The sequence below is a fragment of the Paramormyrops kingsleyae genome, chromosome 11 (genome assembly GCF_048594095.1).
Source record: "Paramormyrops kingsleyae isolate MSU_618 chromosome 11, PKINGS_0.4, whole genome shotgun sequence".
In the NCBI taxonomy this organism is placed as follows: Eukaryota; Metazoa; Chordata; class Actinopteri; order Osteoglossiformes; family Mormyridae; genus Paramormyrops; species Paramormyrops kingsleyae.
This window is the reverse complement of record NC_132807.1, coordinates 17,170,342-17,192,402: the sequence shown is the minus strand read 5'-3', so window position 1 is coordinate 17,192,402 and position 22,061 is coordinate 17,170,342. Positions and strand designations below refer to the sequence as shown.

The 22,061-nt window shown below is 55.6% G+C and overlaps 1 protein-coding gene across 9 annotated transcripts in view; it reads left to right on the top strand.

Moving 5' to 3' along the window:
• Positions 1–22,061, top strand: part of herc1 (HECT and RLD domain containing E3 ubiquitin protein ligase family member 1) — a 42,549-nt gene that overhangs the window by 16,088 nt on the left and 4,400 nt on the right. For 6 of the 9 annotated variants that reach the window (XM_023818849.2, XM_023818868.2, XM_023818858.2 and 3 more), the window contains exons 26-70: positions 614–885; positions 1,129–1,344; positions 1,928–2,048; positions 2,155–2,392; positions 2,484–2,656; positions 2,842–2,997; positions 3,105–3,211; positions 3,301–3,411; positions 3,514–3,684; positions 5,290–5,529; positions 5,924–6,007; positions 6,274–6,806; positions 7,536–8,248; positions 8,549–8,747; positions 8,875–9,035; positions 9,304–9,420; positions 9,654–9,885; positions 10,016–10,137; positions 10,286–10,506; positions 10,859–11,127; positions 11,649–11,701; positions 11,810–12,010; positions 12,184–12,358; positions 12,602–12,869; positions 13,479–13,692; positions 14,065–14,270; positions 14,701–14,828; positions 15,645–15,781; positions 16,740–16,940; positions 17,023–17,153; positions 17,226–17,431; positions 17,524–17,644; positions 17,736–17,882; positions 17,971–18,072; positions 18,151–18,324; positions 18,520–18,813; positions 18,985–19,050; positions 19,155–19,280; positions 19,618–19,756; positions 19,940–20,121; positions 20,333–20,488; positions 20,657–20,779; positions 20,882–20,984; positions 21,066–21,235; positions 21,824–21,962. In XM_023818849.2, the coding sequence (XP_023674617.2) occupies positions 614–885; positions 1,129–1,344; positions 1,928–2,048; positions 2,155–2,392; positions 2,484–2,656; positions 2,842–2,997; positions 3,105–3,211; positions 3,301–3,411; positions 3,514–3,684; positions 5,290–5,529; positions 5,924–6,007; positions 6,274–6,806; positions 7,536–8,248; positions 8,549–8,747; positions 8,875–9,035; positions 9,304–9,420; positions 9,654–9,885; positions 10,016–10,137; positions 10,286–10,506; positions 10,859–11,127; positions 11,649–11,701; positions 11,810–12,010; positions 12,184–12,358; positions 12,602–12,869; positions 13,479–13,692; positions 14,065–14,270; positions 14,701–14,828; positions 15,645–15,781; positions 16,740–16,940; positions 17,023–17,153; positions 17,226–17,431; positions 17,524–17,644; positions 17,736–17,882; positions 17,971–18,072; positions 18,151–18,324; positions 18,520–18,813; positions 18,985–19,050; positions 19,155–19,280; positions 19,618–19,756; positions 19,940–20,121; positions 20,333–20,488; positions 20,657–20,779; positions 20,882–20,984; positions 21,066–21,235; positions 21,824–21,962 (8,418 nt within the window). The remainder of the gene's footprint in view (positions 1–613; positions 886–1,128; positions 1,345–1,927; positions 2,049–2,154; positions 2,393–2,483; positions 2,657–2,841; positions 2,998–3,104; positions 3,212–3,300; positions 3,412–3,513; positions 3,685–5,289; positions 5,530–5,923; positions 6,008–6,273; positions 6,807–7,535; positions 8,249–8,548; positions 8,748–8,874; positions 9,036–9,303; positions 9,421–9,653; positions 9,886–10,015; positions 10,138–10,285; positions 10,507–10,858; positions 11,128–11,648; positions 11,702–11,809; positions 12,011–12,183; positions 12,359–12,601; positions 12,870–13,478; positions 13,693–14,064; positions 14,271–14,700; positions 14,829–15,644; positions 15,782–16,739; positions 16,941–17,022; positions 17,154–17,225; positions 17,432–17,523; positions 17,645–17,735; positions 17,883–17,970; positions 18,073–18,150; positions 18,325–18,519; positions 18,814–18,984; positions 19,051–19,154; positions 19,281–19,617; positions 19,757–19,939; positions 20,122–20,332; positions 20,489–20,656; positions 20,780–20,881; positions 20,985–21,065; positions 21,236–21,823; positions 21,963–22,061) is intronic. The other 3 variants (XM_023818879.2, XM_023818907.2, XM_023818888.2) reach the window with 3 other exon arrangements.

The following is a 22,061-nucleotide window of genomic DNA, read 5'->3' as shown; positions in this document are numbered from 1 at the left end:
AATGTCTCTGACTCCGGGTCTGTGACTCTGATAGGGAGGGACAGTGGTTTTAGGGAGCTGAGCAAAAGACAGGCCTTGGAAAGAGAGACTCATGAAGCATTTACATCTGACCCCCACCCCCACCCCCCCAGCCGCTCTGTATTCCTGTCTGGCTCTGTTCACATTTTCCTCCACGGAGCCTCATTTGATTGGGTGATTTGGTGACTCGTCCTGCTTGTTAGTGGAATGGCTCTCACCCCATGGCCCCCGCCCCATGGCCCCCGCCCCATGGCCCCCGCCCCATGGCCTGCCCCATGGCTCTCGCCCCATGGCGCCCCATGGCTCCTCGTCGGCCCCGAATGCCGTTGTCTCTGTAGCTTAGCTTTCACTTGCTGCTCGTTCATTAAAAGACTCTGCGTTTCGTCTCCACTTACTGCCCTGCCCCCATGGTATATTTTGCTTTGATCATGGGAAGAGCCCAATGTATGTGCGCCTTTATCAGGGTACGAATCATAAGCTTTAATCCGAGCAGTCATACCGCATGGACCCTTCGGCCATCCATACAACTTGCTACATCTCCGCGTCGCCCCCCGCACCCCTCTCTGAAAAGCCATGCCACCTTCCCCCGCCCCAGGGCCACTGCACAGTTCTCCGGAGACCCTGGCCGACTCCTGGGTCCGAGCCAAGCACAGCCGAGACCACCTGTACGATCTGCCGGGTTCCTACGAAGACTCGGACCTGGACCTCAGCAAGTCGCTGGGAGTGCACGTGATCATAGAGAATGTCGTCAGCTTTGTCAGTGGTGACGTGGGGAATGCTCCGGCCTTCAAGGAGCCCGAGGAGAGCATGTCCACCAGCCCGCAAGGCACCATCATTGCCATGGAGCAGCAGCAGAGCCGGGCTGAGGTGAGGGCTGGCCCTAGAGAGACGCGATGGGGTCTCAGCCACATCAGGCGGACATCCGCTTAGACAGTATGCATAACTGTAGGTGAATCACAGCTGTAATGGGGTGCTAACTCCTGAAAACAGCCACGTTTTTCAGCTCCTCTGTCATCAGTTAATGTTTGAGGTTCTAGCTCCCCCTAGTGGTCTGCCGTGTTAGTGTACATAATGCACCTGTTCTAAGAGAGCTTCTCTGTTGGACTACAGCGGCGCCTCGAGGCCCTGCATCAGATCGTGGTGCTCATATCCGGCATGGAGGAGAAGAGCAGCCAAGACATGGGCGCGGGCTGCCTAGGGGCCAGTTTCCAGTCAGCCTCACTTCTCACCTCTGTCAGGCTGCAGTTCCTGGCCGGCTGCTTCGGCCTGGGCACCGTGGGCACCGGGGTGGCCAAAGGAGAGAGCGTCCAGCTCCATCACTACCAGGTGGATTATATTATAACATGCCAGATTTAAGGTAGTCTGCGCTAATTGTGAGTGAAGATAAAGTATCTTTAAACTAGGATACCTTCAATGTGACAAGTTAACCAGCTAAGCAAGAAATCCAGCTTCATGATGCAGACACCAGTTCCCTGCTTAGTTCAGGGTATCCCAGTTTAAATGGACTTCATCTTCGTTCACTTACATTTAACCCAGACTACATTAAATCCAACAACTAATCAACTAATTATGTATTGTGTTTGCATGTATTCAGCCAATAGTGTGCCAGATAGACTGTTGCCAGTACGCTCACAACATACAGGAAAAATATGTATGATTTTGCAAATGTTTTTGACCGTTAAACTTTATGCGCTTTACCTGCAAAAGAATGTTAGGGGATTTACAGTTAGCTGAACTGTATTTAGTGGAAGCTAATTGGTCTGCTAGCGGTTTTCATAGTTGATGGAAATGCTAATCTGCTAACGAAAAGGTTAGCTTCGCTAATTAGCAGTTAGTGGATTGGCGGAACCCTAACCTGCCACCACGTAATATTGGCGTAGTATTGACAGTGCATGCTGTTTTGGTCCAGGATGGCATTAGAGCTGCAAAGAAGAGCATCCAGGTGGACATTCAAACAGCAGTGCACAAGATCTACCAGCAGCTCTCCCTGACCCTGGAGAGAGCCCTGCAGGCCAACAAGCACCACATAGGTAAAGCTTGCCTTGAGGAATGATCAAAGTTGCCGTATACTTGTATCCTGTTTTAGCACTGCCGTCATGGGTATACTGTATCGATGTGGCCATTTTGGCTTTTCAGAAGCACAGCAGCGCCTCCTGCTGGTGACTGTGTTCGCGCTGAGCGTGCGCTACCAGCCGGTGGACGTGTCCCTGGCCATTTCCAGCGGGCTGCTGAATGTGCTGTCTCAGCTCTGTGGCACAGAGACCATGCTGGGCCAGCCGCTGCAGCTGCTGCAGAAGCCTGGGGTGTCCCAGCTCAGCACGGCCCTCAAGGTGGCCAGCACCCGGCTGCTGCAGATCCTGGCCATCAGCACTGGGTGAGCCTCCCGACGGATTGGCCGCGGGCCCTCAGGTCTGTGCCCAGTGCGCTCTGTGTAACCGCCGTCTCTCGCGCTGTGCGCCGTGTAGGACGTATGCTGATAAGCTGAGCCCCAAGGTGGTGCAGTCCCTCCTGGACCTGCTGTGCAGTCAGCTGAAGAACCTGCTCTCTCGAGCGGGCGTGAGCTTGCTGCCTGGAGACAGGGACCATGAGGAGAAGAAATCCGAGGAGAGCTCCGACCCAGAAAAGAAAGATTTCCGAGGTAGTCGCTTCTTGGCCGATGCTTCCAGCATTTCTGGTATTGAGATCGTACTTCCTTCCAGTGTCGTGTGCTCTGACTGGCATCGAGGCTTCGGTCAACTCATCGTGTGTCTGTCTAAATGCGTGTAAAATCCAAATGTCGTTGGAGGTGTTGATGAGTCGGCCGGGTCTGTCTCTCTGTTACAGCTCTCCTTCGTAAACAGCACACAGCGGAGTTGCAGCTGGGAGATTTTTTGGTTTTTCTTCGGCGGGTGGTGTCCTCCAAAGCCATCCAGTCCAAAATGGCCTCCCCAAAGTGGACAGAGGTGCTTCTCAATATTGCGGCGCAGAAATGCAGTTCAGGTTAGACACCACGCCGGTTGTCAGTATGAGAGAGAGAAAAGCATGCTGATAACGTGTGAAGCAATCTGTGGATTGAAAGGCTAATCGTGGCATCATTGTTTTCTTAGGGGTCCCCCTGGTGGGCAATCTGAGAACGCGGCTCCTTGCGCTTCACGTCCTGGAGGCTGTCCTCCCGGCCTGCGAGTCAAGTGTCGAGGATGACCAGATGATGCAGGTGGGCTTTGCTGAAACACCCGCTTTGCGTAAATGGTGTTTAGTTGCTGGTCTGGATGTGCTGATCGCTTGGCTGCCTTGGCCCTTCAGGTGGTCGAGCGCCTGTTTTCCCTCCTGTCTGACTGCATGTGGGAGGCTCCTATCGCCCAAGCTAAGCACGCCATCTGCATCAGAGAGAGAGAGCAGGAGTTAAAACTTCAGGTACCAGCGGCTTTTACACACCCGCGCACCGGACGCATTCCCGTATCCCAGTGCGATTGCGTGTCTTTAAAGCATTTTATGTGCTATGGCTTTTCTGTGCAGGGGGAGGCAGAGGAGGAGGACGAGAACCTCCCCATTCAGGAGGTGTCTTTTGACCCCGAGAAGGCGCAGTGCTGCGTGGTAGAAAATGGCCAGGGCCTGACCCACGGCAGCGGCGGCAAGGGCTATGGCCTGGCCTCTACGGGGATTTCCTCGGGATGCTATCAGTGGAAAGTATGACACTCTGGCTGGCACAGGCCCACACATGCTGCATTCCTACATAATTACAATTGTGTTCTGTTGGACGGAGCTATATTCTGACTGCACAATTGCTGGCATTTTCAGGCTGCATAAAAGCCTTATCCTGAAGCATTTAGTTCTTAATATAACTAAAAATAATGAAATGACATTAGTAGACTCCAAGGCTTCAGATTACAGCCCTGGGTGATCTCAGAGGCTCCTACCTAAGATACATTTAAAGGGGCAGCAGTGCTTTCTGACAAAGCTTATGGGGTAAATACCAGCAAGACTAACACTGTTTGTCTACTGGTAACTGATTTTAAAGGGATTGGTCTGAAAGGGATATTTATGCAAGTATGATATTCATGCATTGTGGTGTAGGGCACACTAAAGCATTATATATGCAGCGTGGGGCACACTGAAGCATTAGATATGCAGTGTAGCGCACACTGAAGCATTAGATATGCAGTGTGGCACACACTGAAGCATTAGATATGCAGTGTGGCGCACACTGAAGCATTAGATATGCAGTGTGGCACACACTGAAGCATTAGATATGCAGTGTGGCGCACACTGAAGCATTAGATATGCAGTGTGGCGCACACTGAGGCATTAGATATGCGATATACTGTACATTAAAGCAGAATACATGTAGTGTAGTGCACATTAAAGCAGAATACATGTAGTGTAGTGCACACTAGAGCAGTATACCTGCAGCGTAGCGCACACTAGAGCAGTATACCTGCAGCGTAGGGCACACTAGAGCAGTTATCCTGCAGCGTAGCGCACACTAAAGCAGTATACCTGCAGCGTAGCGCACACTAGAGCAGTATACCTGCAGCGTAGCGCACACTAGAGCAGTTATCCTGCAGCGTAGGGCACACTAGAGCAGTATTCCTGCAGCGTGGGGCACACTAGAGCAGTTATCCTGCAGCGTAGGGCACACTAGAGCAGTATACCTGCAGCATAGCGCACACTAGAGCAGTATACCTGCAGCGTAGGGCACACTAGAGCAGTATTCCTGCAGCGTAGCGCACACTAGAGCAGTATACCTGCAGAGTAGCGCACACTAGAGCAGTATACCTGCAGCGTAGGGCACACTAGAGCAGTATACCTGCAGCGTAGGGCACACTAGAGCAGTATTCCTGCAGCGTGGGGCACACTAGAGCAGTTATCCTGCAGCGTAGGGCACACTAGAGCAGTATTCCTGCAGCGTAGGGCACACTAGAGCAGTATTCCTGCAGCGTAGCGCACACTAGAGCAGTATACCTGCAGCGTAGGGCACACTAGAGCAGTGTACCTGCAGCGTAGGGCACACTAGAGCAGTTATCCTGCAGCGTAGGGCACACTAGAGCAGTTATCCTGCAGCGTAGGGCACACTAGAGCAGTTATCCTGCAGCGTAGGGCACACTAGAGCAGTTATCCTGCAGCGTAGGGCACACTAGAGCAGTTATCCTGCAGCGTAGGGCAAACTAGAGCAGTTATCCTGCAGCGTAGCGCACACTAGAGCAGTATACCTGCAGCGTAGCGCACACTTGAAAGTGAATCCCATGTAGTACACTTCAAGGTGGTAGTCATGATTGTGATTTGTCTTGGCAGTTCTACATCGTTAAGGAGAACCGTGGTAATGAGGGAACCTGTGTGGGTGTTTCCCGCTGGCCGGTGCACGATTTCAACCACCGCACCACGTCGGACATGTGGCTGTATCGGGCCTACAGTGGGAACCTGTACCACAACGGTGAGCAGACGCTCACCCTGCCCAGCTTCACTCAGGGAGACTACATCACGTGCGTGCTGGACATGGAGGCACGGACCATCTCCTTTGGCAAGAATGGAGAGGTGAGGGAGGCTCGGGTGTCGCCAGGCTATGGGGGAGCGTGGTCCGTCCTTAACTGTTCAGTTTCTCAAATGAAAGACTATTGCAAACAAAAGCTGTTGAGGATTTCCCTGAGTGGATTTTTCGGCTGACGTTATTTTGGTTGATTTTAGTCTTGCCGCTTGTTTTGATGAAAAATATATTGATAAACGCGATTATATGTGATTTTGTCCAAACCTTTCGTCCCGTGACTTCAGTGCCGTTGGATGTTGAAATACCCGAGGGAGACGTTAAATTGCATTTTTGTGTAGAATGTCATGCATCTTCGAAGGCCCGGTCAGCGGAGATTCGGGTCTTTGTGGACATGCTTTTAGTTGGTTCTGGCAGTTATGATTTTTTTCTCATTGGTAACCACAGGAGCCCAAACTGGCCTTTGAAGATGTGGATGCCACTGAACTGTATCCATGTGTGATGTTCTATAGCAGTAACCCCGGAGAGAAGGTAAAGGGAGGAGCCACAGTGCTCCTCATTTAGAAAGATATCGTCAATTCTGTGCAAACTGTAAAGCAGCGTTTCTCAATCCAGTCCTCGGGGATCCAGAGTCAGTCCATGTTTTTGCTGCTTCTGAGCCCTCTACCAGGTAGTCCACATTTTAACCTGGGAGCTGGGAGGGAGCAAAAATGTGGACTGTCTCTGTGTTCCTGAGGGCTGGGAAACACTGCTGTAAAGTACTGAATTAGATAACTGAGGCTCTGTGTCCTCCTCAGGTGAAGATCTGTGACATGCAGATGAGGGGTACCCCCCGGGACCTGCTTCCAGGGGACCCCATCTGCAGCCCCATGGCCACAGTCCTGGCGGAGGCCACCACGCAGTTAATCCGAATCCTGCACCGCACCGATCGCTGGACCCTCCACATCAACCACAATATGATGGAGCGCCTGCATAAGATCAAGGTCTGCTTTCGTGAGGGGGGCGGAGCAGGCGGGTGGGGCCAGAGGCTGCGCAAGAGTCGCTCTGTTCAGAGCCGCGAGGAGCACGACGTCCGCGACGAACCCCGGGAGGAGGAGCGGGGCCGGCACGGAAGGCACGGCCCGGGCGAGCTCTCGGAGGCGCAGCTGAAGGCGCTGTGCATGGACGTGTGGCCCGTACTGGCCGTCATCGGCGGCGTGGACGCCGGCCTTCGTGTGGGTGGCCGCTGTGTGCACAGGCAGACCGGCCGGCATGCTACCCTGCTGGGCGTGGTCAAGGAGGGCAGCACGTCCGCTAAGGTGCAGTGGGATGAGGCCGAGATCACCATCAGGTACTGCCGGTGACTGAGCACTCAGGCCGCCACTGCCGCCTTAACCCTGTGTGTCTACTGACCCCTACTGCCCTTTATTAACATAAATGCTCACTCAGATGCTTGCCTATGCCTCTTAGCAAATTTGGGGGAATGCATTACCTACCGCCCACATTTCTGAAGTAGAGTATCTCGTAGCACCAGCCTTTTTTCTTAAACTCTTAGAAAGCTGAGGTCTAAATTTTACTTTGTGTTGACCTGTTTTCTGGGTTGTAGCTGTTTTTTAGTGAGAGTTTTACTTGCACAAAAAATGTTCTGAGGGCAGAACAAAAATGATTGGTTCAGAGAGATAACCAATCAGATTGTAGAGGAGGTGGGTCCAAGCAAGCAGAAGAGGTGGGGCCAACCAATCAGATGTCTTGGTCTTACCTCCTCTAGTTGCTTGGATCCACCTCCTCCTCTCCTGGACCAATCTATCTGCCCTTTAAACAATTCTGCTTAAGTAAAACTAACTTCTATTACTTTATTCTGTGTTTAACTCTTACCAGTGTCTGTATAACAAGGCATGCCACATAACCTGTAATTCCTTTACTTTGCCCTTATTTATACCCCTCTATTCCCGTCATTCTGTTCTTCTCCCATCATGCACCTGCATTTTAAGTTCCGCCTTCGTTTTGCTTGCTCTCCTGTATCTCTTCTCCTCTCTGTCCCTCACTCTTCTTTCCTCTGTCACTCTGGTCTTCATTAAAGCTTCCCAACTTTTTGGTCACCTAGTGACACTCCGCTGTACAACCTGGAGCCCTGCGAGCCGCTGTCCTTCGACGTGTCGCGCTTCCGGGGACTGACGGCCTCGCTGCTGCTGGACCTCACCTGCCTAGCCAGCGTGCACGAGGACGCGGGGAGGCTGAGCGCCCGCCGGCATGACCGCAAGCACCGGCACGAGTCTGAGGAGAAGGCGGAGCCCCAGGCTGAGGAGAGGGAGGGCGGCAGTGACCTGCGCGTGTCTCACAGTCTAGACGAGGTCAAGGCTCACGCTGAAGCGGACAGCCAGCACGGCGCCGCGGATGGCCGCAAGAGGCCCCATGAGCACAGTGGGCGGGGCCATGACGTGGCGCAGTCGGAAATGCATGCCGTGCAGCTCTCCTACCTCTACCTGGGCGCCATGAAGACGCTGAGCGCCCTGCTCAGCTGCAGCAAGTACGCCGAACTGCTGCTCATCCCCAAGGCCTTGACGGAGAGCAGCCACAACTCGGACTGCGCCACTTCGCCCGTCTCACAGGACGAGGTGGAGATGCGGGCCGCCCTGCAATTCCTCATGCGCCACATGGTCAAGCGGGCGGTTATGCGCTCGCCCATCAAGCGTGCACTGGGGCTGGCCGACCTGGAGAGGGCACAGGCCATGATCTACAAGCTGGTGGTCAGCGGTCTTCTGGAGGATCAGTTTGGGGGAAAGGTGAAACCTGGTGAGTAGGTGGAACACAATCTACATTTTCTGCAGCAGGTTATAAAAGTAAGGGGCCTGACTTAATGTTTCCTTTCCTGATAAATTGCCTGTTTTCATCTGGTCTCTGGCTGCCCAAGTTGCTTGCACACGCCAGGCATGTTACACTTCGCACTTTGCATCCTGTGCGGAGTAGGAGAGCCGCGTTTACCTCCGTACTACACGGACTAACTCGCCGATGCCTCGAGCAATCAGGCTGGACTCGCTCTATCTGGGTTTCGGGTCCCCTGACTGTCTGCGTGTCTCTTGTGGTCTGTGCCAGAGGTGGACGCGGAAGCAGAAGAGGCCGAGGGCGGCCAGCAGGCGCAGACGCCGGTGACCACCAGCCCCTCTGCCTCCAGCACCACGTCCTTCATGAGCAGCTCCCTGGAGGACACCACCACGGCCACCACGCCTGTGACCGACACGGAGACCGTACCGGCTTCTGAGTCTCCCGGCGTCATGCCTCTCAGTCTGCTCAGGTCTGACCGCACCCACACTGTCCCACTGAGATTTTTATATAAAACCATATTGATTTAAACTTTGCTATTTAAGTAGTTTTTCCCAGTGTTTGTTTCTTAAAGCTTATGTCTGTTGATTTTTGAACAGGCAAATGTTCTCCAGCTACCCGACCACGACCTTGCTGCCGACACGTCGGGCACAGACCCCCCCAGTGTCCTCGCTCCCCACCTCCCCTTCTGACGAGGTGGGCAGGCGGCAGAGCCTGACCTCCCCCGACTCCCAACTGACCAGGCCGACAAACCGCACAGGTACGCCTCCCTCCCCAGGGCACCCATTCTCCGGCATGGAAGCTGACTCCCATGTCACCTCTGAACTGGTCCCACGCAGTCCTACAGTGAACACCACAGCAAACTCTCATCAAAGGACTTTTATTGGTATTTCTTGGTATTTTTTTATGTCAAGACTTGTCCAAACAGCCGTGCAGTGTAATGTAATTACTCTGAATCCCAGATTTTGTCCTGGGGTCACATGTGCCCGGTGCAGGGTGCTGTGTTCTAATGACCGTCTCTTCGACAGCCCTGTCAGACCCCAGCAGCAGGCTGTCTACCTCACCCCCGCCCCCCGCCATCGCGGTACCCCTACTGGAGATGGGCTTTTCCCTGCGTCAGATCACTAAGGCCCTGGAGGCCACGGGTAAGAAGCATTTCTTTGTGCCTATATACTCATAATTTTCCTTCACCATAATGTAGCAAGTAAACTGCGTTCTAAAGCTGTGTATTGTTACCTTACACATTTGGGATGTCTGTGAGCGTTAATATGGTTTCATTTGAAGGCAGCGGGGTTTCCACCAGTTTCTGTGGTTAGCCGTATCGTGCACTGATAGGCGTTGCGTCTGGAAGGGCGTCTGATGATGGCTCTGCTCGCAGGAGCCCAAGGGGAAGCTGACGAGCAGAACATCACGGTTCTGGCCATGTGGATGATCGAGCACCCGGGCACGGAGGACGAAGAGGAGCGCCATGCAGCGGGAGGGATGGACTCTTGTCACGGAGCCATGGCCTCGGGGGGAGGGGGCAAATCCTTAGACAGGAACTACCCCACCTCGCCCGGCGACATCCCCAATGCAGACGCTGCTGAGATGGAGGAGGGATTCAGCGAGAGGTACCACTTCAAAACCGTGGCTGACACTTACACTCTGGTGTTTGCCTTGGAGGCACATGATGCAGGTCTGCTGCCTTGGTGATGATTACAGTAAAATGTACTGATTCACTACCCTCCCACCCCCCCCCAGCCCAGATGGCCTGGACCAGGAGAGCGCCTCTGCCTCCAGCGGTCCCACCCCCAGGGGGCGCTGCAGTGCCAGCAGGAAGCATCGCTTTGACTTGGCAGCTCGAACCCTGCTGGCCCGGGCTGGTGAGACCTCATCCCCCACCACTCTCATCCATTTACCTGTGTGGCATTTAAGACTCTCAGATTGAAATAAACATATTGGCCTACAGGTGGCGCTGTTTAAGGTTATGTTAATAATAAGCTGATCCTTTGTCCCCCCCCCCCCCCGCAGCAGGACTGTACCGCTCTGTCCAGGCGCATCGCGGCCAGGGTCGACGTGACGGTTCGAGCCTGCAACAAGATCCCGGCGCCCTCTACGACTTCAACCTCGATGAGGAGCTTGAGATTGACCTGGATGACGAGACTATGGAAGCCATGTTTGGCCAGGACCTGGCCAATGACACGGACATTCTGGGAATGTGGATCCCGGAGGTATTGGACTGGCCAACATGGGTGTGTGTGCCTGCAGCGAGGGCTGCTTTTGCTTCCCTTATTCGTTTTCATCCATCTCAGCCCTCCATCTAGGAACCAGGCGCTGGTGTCGTTTCTCTGTCTGCCATGTCGCTTTCAGTAAAAGAGTAAATAGCTGGAACAGCACTTTGAGAAGCTAGAGCGCTGAAGCCAGATACGTGAAAAGCCTCGGCAGCATCGGCTGGCTTTGCTGAGGGTCACCACTTCAATGTGTGCTGCTTGCGCTCTGCAGAAGCGTATGGTGTGCGCCTGATGGGCTGCCCCCTGCTGGTCGCACTGCGCTAACACAGCACTGGCACCCTATGCTTTTTTTTTTTATGTTATGTTTTTTCAGCATGTCTGTGAGGCAGAGGAGCGGGAGGAGGTCGTGGTTTGCGAGCTGTGCGAGGCCAGCGTGGCTAATTTCAACCAGCACATGAAGAAGAACCACCCCGGCTGCGGCCGCAGCGCCAACCGGCAGGGTTACCGCAGCAACGGCTCCTACGTGGACGGCTGGTTCGGCGGCGAGTGTGGCAGCGGGAACCCCTACTACCTACTGTGCGGTGGCTGCAGGGAGAAGTACCTCTCTGTCAAGACCAAGGCCAAAGTGCCTGCGCTGGAAAGGTCAGCATCTGCCTGCCTTAGGGGCGGAGCCTGGAGTCTGATCTCAGGCTCACCCTGTTTTTATTGACTTTGGATGGACTCGCTTTGGGTAGGTTGGTGGTCCCACACCTTCAGGTTCCCAAACCCGCTCTGTGTGTGCAGAGTGTACGTGCTCTCCTCTGTCAGCGCGGGTATCGTGTACGTGCTCTCCTCTGTCAGCGCGGGTATCGTGTACGTGCTCTCCTCTGTCAGCGCGGGTATCGTGTACGTGCTCTCCTCTGTCAGCGCGGGTATCGTGTACGTGCTCTCCTCTGTCAGCGCGGGTATCGTGTACGTGCTCTCCTCTGTCAGCGCGGGTATCCTCGGGGCATTTGTGCCCTGTGCTTGCTGGCACCATGGCCTCACCGTGACCCCCATCGCACTCAATAAGTGATGGATGAATGGGTACCTCAGTGGATGACATAATGCTTCACTGCTTTTAGCAGAATATATTGCACTTGCCGTAGGTATTCAGAGTTGTTTTTTTTTTGGTGACATTACAGGTACAAAGGACAGGCACCAGACCTGCTGGGGAAGCAGGACAGTGTATATGAGGGTGAGTACGCCGTGGCTGCCACGGCTGCCCCCCAGAGCGGGTCGTTCTCGGCCCTGGGGTCTGGGGTCGTGGGAGCCGACGGGCCATGTGCTGAATCTCTCACCACAGAGGACTGGGACATGCTGGACGTTGACGAGGACGACAAGTTGACGGGAGAGGAGGAGTTTGAGCTGCTGGCTGGTCCGCTGGGCCTCAGCGAGCGTCGGATGGTACCTGAAGCCGTGCAGTTCCCCGACAGTGACCCGCTCGGGGCCTCGGTTGCCATGGTCACCGCCACCAACAGCATGGAGGAGACGCTGCTGCAGATAGGTGATGAAACACGTCAGACACCCCCAGGGCCTATTAATCCCCCCCCCTTGGTTCCCTTGCAGCTACATACCGTGGTTGTTTGATGCACTAAGCATGGTAGTCTTTCTGGAAGGATTGCCGTGTTCATGTTCCTGTGGATTCTGACCATCGACGGCACTGTCGATCCTCCACAGGCTGCCAGGGCTCCGTGGAGAAGAGCTCCTCGGGCCGCGTTACTCTGGGCGAGCAGGCGGCGGCGCTGCTGAGCCCACACGACCGGATCATGGCGCTGAGGAGAGTGACGGCCGCTGCCCAGGTGCTGCTGGCCAGGACCATGGTGATGAGGGCACTGTCTCTGCTGTCGGTCAGGTGAGGCGGGCTGGGCTCCGAAGGTGGCTCCGGTCCATTGCGGTCCGGCGTAGTGCAGTTCAAGAAAGCTGCGATGGAACATGTTTCATCTGAAATGTTTTATTTCATTGTAAGCATAATGGACAGTTATTTAAAATAGCCTAATGTTTTTCTAATATTTTATATTAGAAATGGGATACTTTATGTGCTTTTAGTTTAGCTCAGATTCCTAACTGTGCTGACATGCTGCCCTCTACTGGTCAGCGGGTCCAGCTGCAGCCTGGCAGCCGGTCTAGAGTCCCTGGGCCTGACGGACATCAGGACGCTGGTGCGGCTTATGTGCCTGGCTGCCGCGGGCCGTGCGGGCCTCTCCACGGGCCCCACCACCGGCCCTGGGGCCACAGAGCGCCCCCGGGGGACCGCTAAGGCCAGCAAGCCCATCTCCTGCTTGGCCTACCTGAGCACAGCCGTGGGCTGCCTGGCGTCCAACAGCCCCAACGCAGCCAAGCTTCTAGTGCAGCTGTGCACACAGGTAGTTACCCTGTGTCCGTCTGCGCTGGATTGTATCAGTGTCTGTCCGCTACTGATCTAATTTGTTTGTAATTTACAAATGTAGATCATAATATTTCTGCATATGGTAACACTTCACTTCAAGTGGCATGAATACTTGGTAGTAACTCAGTTACTAATGAACTACCAATCATGAACAATTACAGTAGCTACTTAAAAGGGGCATCATGATTCATTAATGATGAACAAACATGAGTTCGGTATTTTAACTTATTCATTGTTTTTTTTCTTCAGTAGTTCACAAAGGTTTACAGAATGAACAGATATAGTAACATGTAGTAACTGTTTGAGATGACATGTCACGATTCATTAATGATGAATGAACATGAGATCAGTATGTAACTAAGAATTTGTTTTCGGTTAATTAATACATAAGTAATAGCAGAATACTATATTATTTGTGCCCCTTTAAGTGTTACCATGTATATTGTAAAGTTTCTTGATAAATCTACTTATATGTTTGTGTGAAATTCTTTTTGTGGGTTTGATAATGTTTATGCAAATAATTCATGACGTAAATAAAAGTTAGATTTTCTGGTAGATCTTGACCGCTAGTTCGTTGTGTCCACAGAACCTGATTTCTGCCGCCACCGGCGTGAACCTCACCACGGTGGATGACCCCCTCCAGAGGAAGTTCCTGCCTAGTTTCCTCAGGGGTGCGGCGGAGGAGAACAAGCTGGTGACCTCGCCCAACTTCGTCGTCACGCAGGCTCTCGTGGCCCTGCTGGCGGACAAGGGAGCTCAGCTCCGGCCCAACTACGACAAGGCCGACGTGGAGAAGAGAGGTCAGTCCCTCTATCGCCTGACGGGCCCGTGGATATCATCCCTTTGGTGCACGTGAACATCCATTTACTTTAGCTGTAGTTTGACACGAGATGTGAGACCTTGTTTACAGTATCAAATAATTCACTTGGTTCCAAGCACACTGGTAGCCTCATAGCTCTGTGAATCTGCGCGGTCTTTAGCTTTCATGTGGCCCCTTGTACTGGGAGGATCAGAGGGGAAGCTGCTGTGGTCTCTCCATCTTTGTGGTCTTTCCATCTTTGTGGTCTGTCCATCTGACCTTCCACTCACCGGCTCTCCATGTCACTTTTTTGTTCGAGCAGGTTCTCTTGCGCCTTTGTATGCCCACCGTTGCTGTAATCCTTGCGCTGTAGGGCCACTGGAGCTGGCCAACGCGCTGGCGGCCTGCTGCCTGTCGTCGCGGCTGTCCTCGCAGCACCGGCAGTGGGCGGCCCAGCAGCTGGTGCGCGCTCTGGCCGCGCACGACCGCGACAACCAGAGCCGCCCGCAGACCTTCGCCGACATGGCAGGCGACCTGCGCAAATGCTCTTTCATCAAGCTGGAGGCTCACCAGAACCGGGTACGTCACCCCTTCACCTGCCTGTAAGCCTGTCCGGCCGGGTGTCTCGCCAGGAAGGTGGCGTATGTGGCACGGCCCATTGCTTGGGGGGTGGGGGGGGGCTCGCTCCGTCCATCTGTCTGAAGAGACTCGATTAGCATTCAGCAGTAATGAGGGTCGCTCTCCCACGGCATCAGCTGCAGACTGCGCCCCCCCCAGTCCATCTGTCATGTCCCACATTTTTACACATTGTCTGCAGGCAGATCCCACTTGGTCTCGGCTGAAGTTAGTTATTAGCTTTTTCTTCAGAGCGAGGAGAACGTTTGCGTCATGCTGAGTAGCTGCTCGCTTCCAACAGGAACGTAGCGAGGAGATACGTAGCATCACAGACGCTGTCGCCGCCCCCCCTTTTATTCTCACGTGGGTCGGGTCCTTTGTTTTTTATTTACAGGTTATCACTTGCAGTTGGTGCAGTAAAAAAGCTCTGCTGGCCACCAGCGGCACGGACGGGACGGTCCGGGTCTGGAACGTGACCAAAAGCCAGTATGCCCTGCAGCAGACCTGCATCTTCAACAAAGTGTGAGCATCTGCCTCTGCCTGCCCGGGTCGCTGCCGTACGCCCTGCGGGGCGACTCTTACGGTCGCAGGGTTTCCCCTGCGGAAGGTCCTTCCGCCGTGTGTAAATGAGTGCGGTGTTATGAGTTAAGTGTTATGCAGTCGACGATGACATAATTGCCACAAGTGGTTTCCAGCAGAAGGCTTTGGATCTTAATGTGTAATTGGCGTCATCAATCACAGAGCTGCCCTCTTGTACAAGCAGGAGCGATTTACAATTCTTCTTCTTTTCAGACTTGCTGTTTCAGTGTCTTAGTGCCAGAAACAAATCACTTTAATGGCAGTAATACGGTGTAGTATCTGCTGGCACAAAGACTGCAGCCGTCCACATCATCTAGGAAGAAGGGGAGACAGTCACCCAGTGGGCTTAGAGTTCAACATGCTTCTTACGGTTTTTTGGAGGAGAGACAGGCTATGTCAGCCCCCAAATCCAAATATTTATGTTACTTCCTGTTCCTGACAAGCTCCCGTTCTGGCTGCTGATGAATTCTCTGCATGCTACATACATCAACACGCTTGTGTCATGTTTCTGAGTAGCAGCACTCCATGTATGACTGTGTTTCCACATGGCCCCTATTGGTGTCCCACAGTACTGTCTTTATTGGGAAATAAGTATTTTTTTTTTTTATTTTATGGTGAAATGTTTCCACATGAAAGTGATCCTCTTCCCCAGTTTAAATGCGTTTCCCAGTACCCATTTCTGCGTTTTTTTTTTTTTACACAACAGCTTTATGTGAAATGTCGGCACTCACAGTGCGGTGTATGTCTGCCCCTGCTCAGGGACGGCTCCTCAGAGGAAGGCCTCAGCTGCCTGGGCTCTCCGGGGGACCCCAGCTTGTCCCCTGTCACCTGGAGCGTCACCGGAAAATACCTAGCTGCTGCTATGGAGAAGATGGTGAACATCTGGCAAGTCAATGGTAAAGAGTTGGGCGTTTTTATAGCATAGGGCATTTCAGGCTGTGGGTGTGGTGTTTGAGGCATGCAGAATTTAAGGAGTGGGGCATTTGAGGCAGCCGGCGTTTAGAGTGCAAGGCATTTGAGGCGCGTGGAGTTCGAGGCGCGTGGAGTTCGAGGCGCGTGGAGTTCGAGGCGCACGCTTTACCTTAGCTATAGATTCAGAGGCCCAGGTTCTGTTCCTCACTCCCAGCCTCCGCTCACTGCACAGTCAGTGTGCTCTTAGCGCTGATGAGACAGATGACCCCCCCAGTCCCTCCCACACTCCGGTGCTGGCATTCAGCAGATTCCCATGTGGGCGGTGCTTACACAGAGTTCGGTCATGATGCCCCGCTTGACTGATGCTCGACCCCAGACGTGGGATGGATGCAGACGCTGCGGGATCCCCGGCTCCAGCCGGCCAACATGCCGCCCCGTGCCTATTGCTGTCGGCCCTGGTTTGACAGGACAGGAAAGGCCGCTGCTTTCTCTACAGCACACATGCGTGCGGGGGAGTGCTTGACATAAAGCCAGGGTCCTGTAGGCCGTCCTCATTCAGATGAGACTCCTTAGAGCCAATCATGAACCCTTCACAAGCCCAAAGACTCAGGGAGGCGGGGTTGGGGGGGGCGCTCTGCCAGCCCCTGGGTTGTTGGCTGTCCATTGCCCCTTTTCCATGTCTGTTAATTAGGTCATTAGGGACTGAAGTTAAATCTAAATCTTGTCGTTTCAAATGCCCATTTGGCTGAAGTCTACAGTTGAAGTTCTCGATAAAGCACAATTCCTTCCACAAGTTAGAACTTGGCGTCCCCTGTAAACGATCAGGCCCATCTGTGCTGTTCTTGGGCCCTGATTCGCACTCGCTGTGTAGCATGTAGCGGGCAGCGGGGGGGGCTCTTCTCGAAGTCCTCCAGAGCAAAGTGCCGATCCCTGTTTCCGCAGGAGGGAAAGGCCTGCTGGACGTGCAGCCGCACTGGGTGTCCGCCATGACCTGGCCCGAGAAGGAGCCGCCGTCCTCGTGGCCCGGGGATCCGCAGGAGGTGCTGCTGGTGGGCCGCATGGACGGCTCGCTGGGTCTGATCGAGGTGGCTGACGCCTCCACCATGCGCAGGGTGGAGCTGGAGCACTGCTACAGGAAGGACGGCAAGTGTCTGCCCCGCCTCCGCCCACCGACCCGGCCCAGGGGACCCGCCTATAACCGGGCCTGTCGCTCTCCCTATTGCAGTGGCCATCATGCACATTGCCTGGTACAGCGAGGACAGGCCGTTCGCCGTCGGCTATGCAGACGGAAAGCTTCTGATTGGCTCCAAAGAGCCGCTGGAGAAAGGAGCTGTGGTGGTCATCGACGCACATAAGGTGCGCAGAACCTTCCGGGCCTGTTTTCTGCCGGCCTGTCCACACGACTCTGACCAAGTCTCTTCGCTTCAGGAGTCCATCACGTGTATGAAGTGGGCCCCCAGCGGGCAGGCGCTGCTCACCTGTGCCCGGGAGGAGACCGTCAACGTGTGGGTGTCCGCCGGCCCCCAGGGGCCCTGGAGCTGTCTGCAGGCCCTGACTCACCCTTCTGTGGTCAACGCCATCGCTTGGTGTCCCCTGCCAGGCCGGAGCCCCAAGGCCCTCAACATGCTGGCTACGTAGGTGTCCTCAGCCCCGGAGGGAGCCGTGTGAGCGGGAGCGATAGGGGGGGTGACCTGAAAATCCAGCAGAATGTTTCCTTTCATTTCAGGTGCTGTCAGAATGGCCTAGTGTGCGTCTGGGCCCTGCCTCAGGATGCCGTCAGCTTCTCCGAGTGCAGCCACGGCCCGTCCGACGCCTGGTGGGAAATGGACCCGAAATGCAGGCCCAAGGTACGGGCGCCATGGCCACGCCCCCTGCTGGAGAGCCGCAGCCGCCTCTAGGGGGAGTCATGCATCGCTCAGACCCTTGTTTTCCCCACAGCACCCTTACAGGAAGCCTGGCGGAGCGACGTGCGTCTTTCAGCTCCGGGGCCACATCACCTCTGTGCGGACCGTGGCCTTTAGCCCGGACGGTCTGGCGCTGGTGTCGGGTGGCACCGGCGGCCTCATGAACATCTGGTCTCTGCGGGTAAGTCTGGCCCAGATAACAGCCCAGGTTCGATCCTTCCGGGGATTTCTCTTACGGGGACGAGTAACGACGTTGCCGCGTTCACCAGGACGGCTCGGTGCTACAAACCGTGGTGGCGGGTTCCGGAGCCATCCAGAACATCGTGTGGATCCCGGATGTGGGTGTGGCCGTGTGCTCCAACAGGTCCAAGGTAAACGCCTCTACTCCCAGCATGCGAGTCGCCTTGGGTCGGTGCTGCCCGGCTGATCGGCTCCCGGTTTCCCCACAGGATGTCCTGGTTGTGAACTGCACGTCCGACTTCCTGTCCTCCAACCACGTTCTGGCCACGTGCAGGACGGCCCTGAAGAGGCAGGGGGTCGCGGGCCTCCACATGGCTCCTTGCATGCGGGCGTTTCTGGAAAGGCTGCCCGTCATGCTGCAGGAGCAGTATGCCTATGAGAAGGTACCTCCGGCTCCTCTGTGTCCTGCCAGTGTATCAGGGCTGCACAGTCTCTGTATTTAAGAGTTACATTCGAACGTTTCAAAGGGGGGTGTGCTTAACTCTCCATGGTTTGGGTAAACTGGGAAATGGGTGAGCGGGACATGGGGCTACACCAGCGGCCATGATGCCCCCCCTTGACGCTCCTCGCCCCGGCAGCCGCAGGTGGTGTGCGGCGAGCAGCTGGTGCACAGTCCCTACATGCAGTGCCTGGCCTCCCTGGCTGTGGGCCTCCACCTGGACCAGTTGCTGTGCAGGCCTCCGGTGCCCCCGCACCTGTCCCACTGCCCGCTGGAGCAGGGTGCCTGGAGCGCCAGCGAGTGGGCCTGGCTCGACTGCTTCTCCACCACCGTCAAGGCGGCCGAGGCGCTGGCCCGTGGCTGCTCCTTCCCGGACTCCTTCACCGTCCCTGACCTGGAGCCGGTGCCGAGGGAGGAGATGGCGCTGCTGATGGTGAGGGGGCGGGGCGCTGCTGACGGTGAAGGGGGCGGGGCGCTGGTGAAGGGGGCGGGGCGCTGCTGACGGTGAAGGGGGCGGGGCGCTGGTGAGGGGGTGGGGCGCTGCTGACGGTGAGGGGTGTCACTGATGGTGTCACTGAGTGTGTGTGTGGATACATTTTCACAGGACAACAGTAAATGGATCTCTGGGATGGACGAGCAGATCATGTGCTGGGCCACCTCCAGACCAGAGGTAGGGAACTCATAATAACAGAACACTGTGCCGTGCGGAGGGTTCTCCAGGCACGGCCCCTGGCACGGCTGGCCTAACGCTGCGTATTGGGTTTCTCGGGACAGGACTGGCACCTGGGCGGGAAGTGCGACGTGTACCTGTGGGGGGCCGGACGGCACGGGCAGCTGGCCGAGGCCGGGAGGAACATTCTGCTCCCGTCGGCAGCCACCTCCTTCTCGCAGGCCCAGCAGGTGAGGCGGCGGGAGCCCCACGCGAGCGCGACCTTCCAGAGTCCCTCACAAAGGCGTGAACGCCGGCATGGAGGCCTCAGACGCTCGGGAGGCGCCGCGTTCATTATGGGTTCCATCTGCTCCATCCATCCCGCCATCATCCCCCCATATTTTAGCATGATGATCACTTTTGGGAAATGAGCTCCTCCAGACTCCTTCCATTATTCATGGCGGCGGCGGCTGTGGCCAGCCTGGCCGCTGCTATTCTTAGACAGACACTTCATCCGTGCCGCTCTCGCCCCCCCTCTCCCTCTCCCCCCCTCCCCCGGCGCTCTGGGCCGGCTGTCTCCCGCCGCAGGTGGTGTGTGGCCAGAACTGCACCTTCGTCATCCAGGCTAACGGCACCGTGCTGGCCTGCGGGGAGGGCAGCTACGGTAGGCTGGGCCAGGGCAACTCGGACGACCTGCACGTTCTCACCGTCATCTCGGCCCTGCAGGGTAGGATGCTTCCGCCCGCCGGCTCACTGCTAGCAGTTTCAAAGCGCTTTCTCTACGTGGGTAACATCGCAGATGTTTGGGGTTCCTGCTCTGCAGGCCTGTGTTTTACCGGGGCTGATGCGGACGGGGAGTATAGGCGTGACGTGGTGTTGACTGTGCCCCTGTGCTGTGTGGCGGCTTCAGGCTTTGTGGTGACCCAGCTGGTGACGTCCTGCGGCTCCGACGGCCACTCCATGGCCCTGACGGAAAGCGGCGAGGTCTTCAGCTGGGGCGACGGCGACTACGGCAAGCTGGGCCACGGCAACAGCGACCGCCAACGCCGGCCGCGACAGATCGAGGCATTGCAGGGCGAAGAGGTGGTGCAGGTCAGGCGGCTCGGCCACGCCTCCTTTCGCTCTCCTTTCCTTTGGTTGGTTGTCTTTCTTCATGTGCTCCCCCCTATCAGAACAGTCTGCTGTACATGTACTACAGACCTGATATTTCTGCACCTGCCTAGAACCTTCCCCAGGTCTTAACCGTCTTTGGTGACTTAAGCTGCTCTATAGCTGCTGTATTTAGGTACCTCAAACTTTTCAGATGTCCTGTGGCTTCAAGCATTCGGCAGTGGTGACGGCAGACGGCAAGCTTTTCTCTTTCGGCAACGGCGACTACGGCCGCCTGGGCCTGGGGAACACGTCCAACAAGAAGCTTCCGGAAAGGGTCACGGCCCTAGAGGGCTACCAAGTGGGACAGGTAGAAGCGAGCGCCTGCCACCGTGCCCCCCGTTCCCCCCGTCCCCCCCGTCCCCCGCCATGGCCGCAGAAGGAATTATTTATAACTGCTAAGATGTGCTGTTTCTCCGCATCAGCCTGTTCCTGTTTGCTGTAACCCTGTTGTTGAGGTCTGTACTGCATTCCTCAGGTGGCTTGTGGTCTGAATCACACTCTGGCCGTTTCTGCTGACGGCATGATGGTGTGGGCCTTCGGAGACGGAGACTATGGAAAACTGGGTCTCGGAAACTCAACTGCAAAATCCTCTCCCCAGGTGGGTTTATGTGACACTTGGATAATGTCACAATACATGAATATGGACTTGTGTTCAGTTCTTGTCTGCTCTCTCTCTCTCTCTCCCGCTTGCGGATTACAGAAAGTGGACGTCCTTTGTGGTATCGGGATTAAAAAGGTCTCCTGTGGCACCCAGTTTTCCGTCGCCCTGACGAAGGACGGCAACGTCTACACGTTCGGACAGGGTAGGGCGACGGGCCGTCTCCAGTGCCGCCGCTCGGGCCGTCTTTGGTGCCTCTGTGTGCTGACGCTGCTGCTGCTTCCAGATCGCCTGATCGGGCTGCCCGAGGGCCGGGCGCGGAACCACAACCGGCCACAGCTGGTCCCCGCACTCTCGGGGGTCTTCATCTCCGACATCGCTGTGGGGGCGGAGCACACACTGGCGCTGTCCTCCACGGGGGAGGTGTACAGCTGGGGCAGCAACTCCGAGGGCCAGGTGGGGTCCCACGGGGGGGTAGGGGCGGGGTTCGAGTTCCTTTGGAACCTCTTCTCTGAAGGACTCCATGATGAAGATGGCATCTAATGTAAAAGGCTTCATTGCCCTAATGAGCCACCTTCTCATCGCAGAGGAAGGGGTTATTTTGGTACCTGATGACAAAAAGGTCCTCAGGTCCTCATTTAACAGGCGTGCCAGGTCTCTCATAACAGATGATACCATTATCCCTGCTTTGCCCATGAATCACTCACGGGGAGCTAATGGCAATGAGTGGTTTTCGAGCGAAGCTGCCTCGGCTTCTAAATGAGGTCTGTTCTGCATTAACCGCTGTAAGCGTGCTCTAGTTTGTCGTTCCAACGGACCTTTTGAAGGGAGCTTTGGAAACCTTTTGAAATCTCTGTCCGCCGGCCCCACTGTTCCAGACAGGGGTCAGCGGCTCAGACCGCAGGCGCACTCCGATTAGATCTCAGCCACTCACGGCGTATTTTAAGACCGGCTGTAGTACGGCCCAGTCAGCAGCTCCCAGCGCATTCGGCTGCTGTGTGGGGCGGCCAGGCGGACTGATTCATCGCTTTGTTTACTATATAGCTGGGCCTCGGCCACACCAACCACGTGCGAGAGCCCACGCTGGTGACCACGCTCCAGGGCAAGAACATCCAGCAGATCTCAGCCGGTCGCTGCCACAGCGTGGCCTGGACAGCCCCTCCCGTCCCACCTCGAGCTCCCGGTAAAGGGCCCTGTCGTGCACGCACACGCACACGCACACACACCCGTGACGTCCCCCGTAAGAATTGTGCCCCAGCTGGGACTCATTTTAAGTACTTGC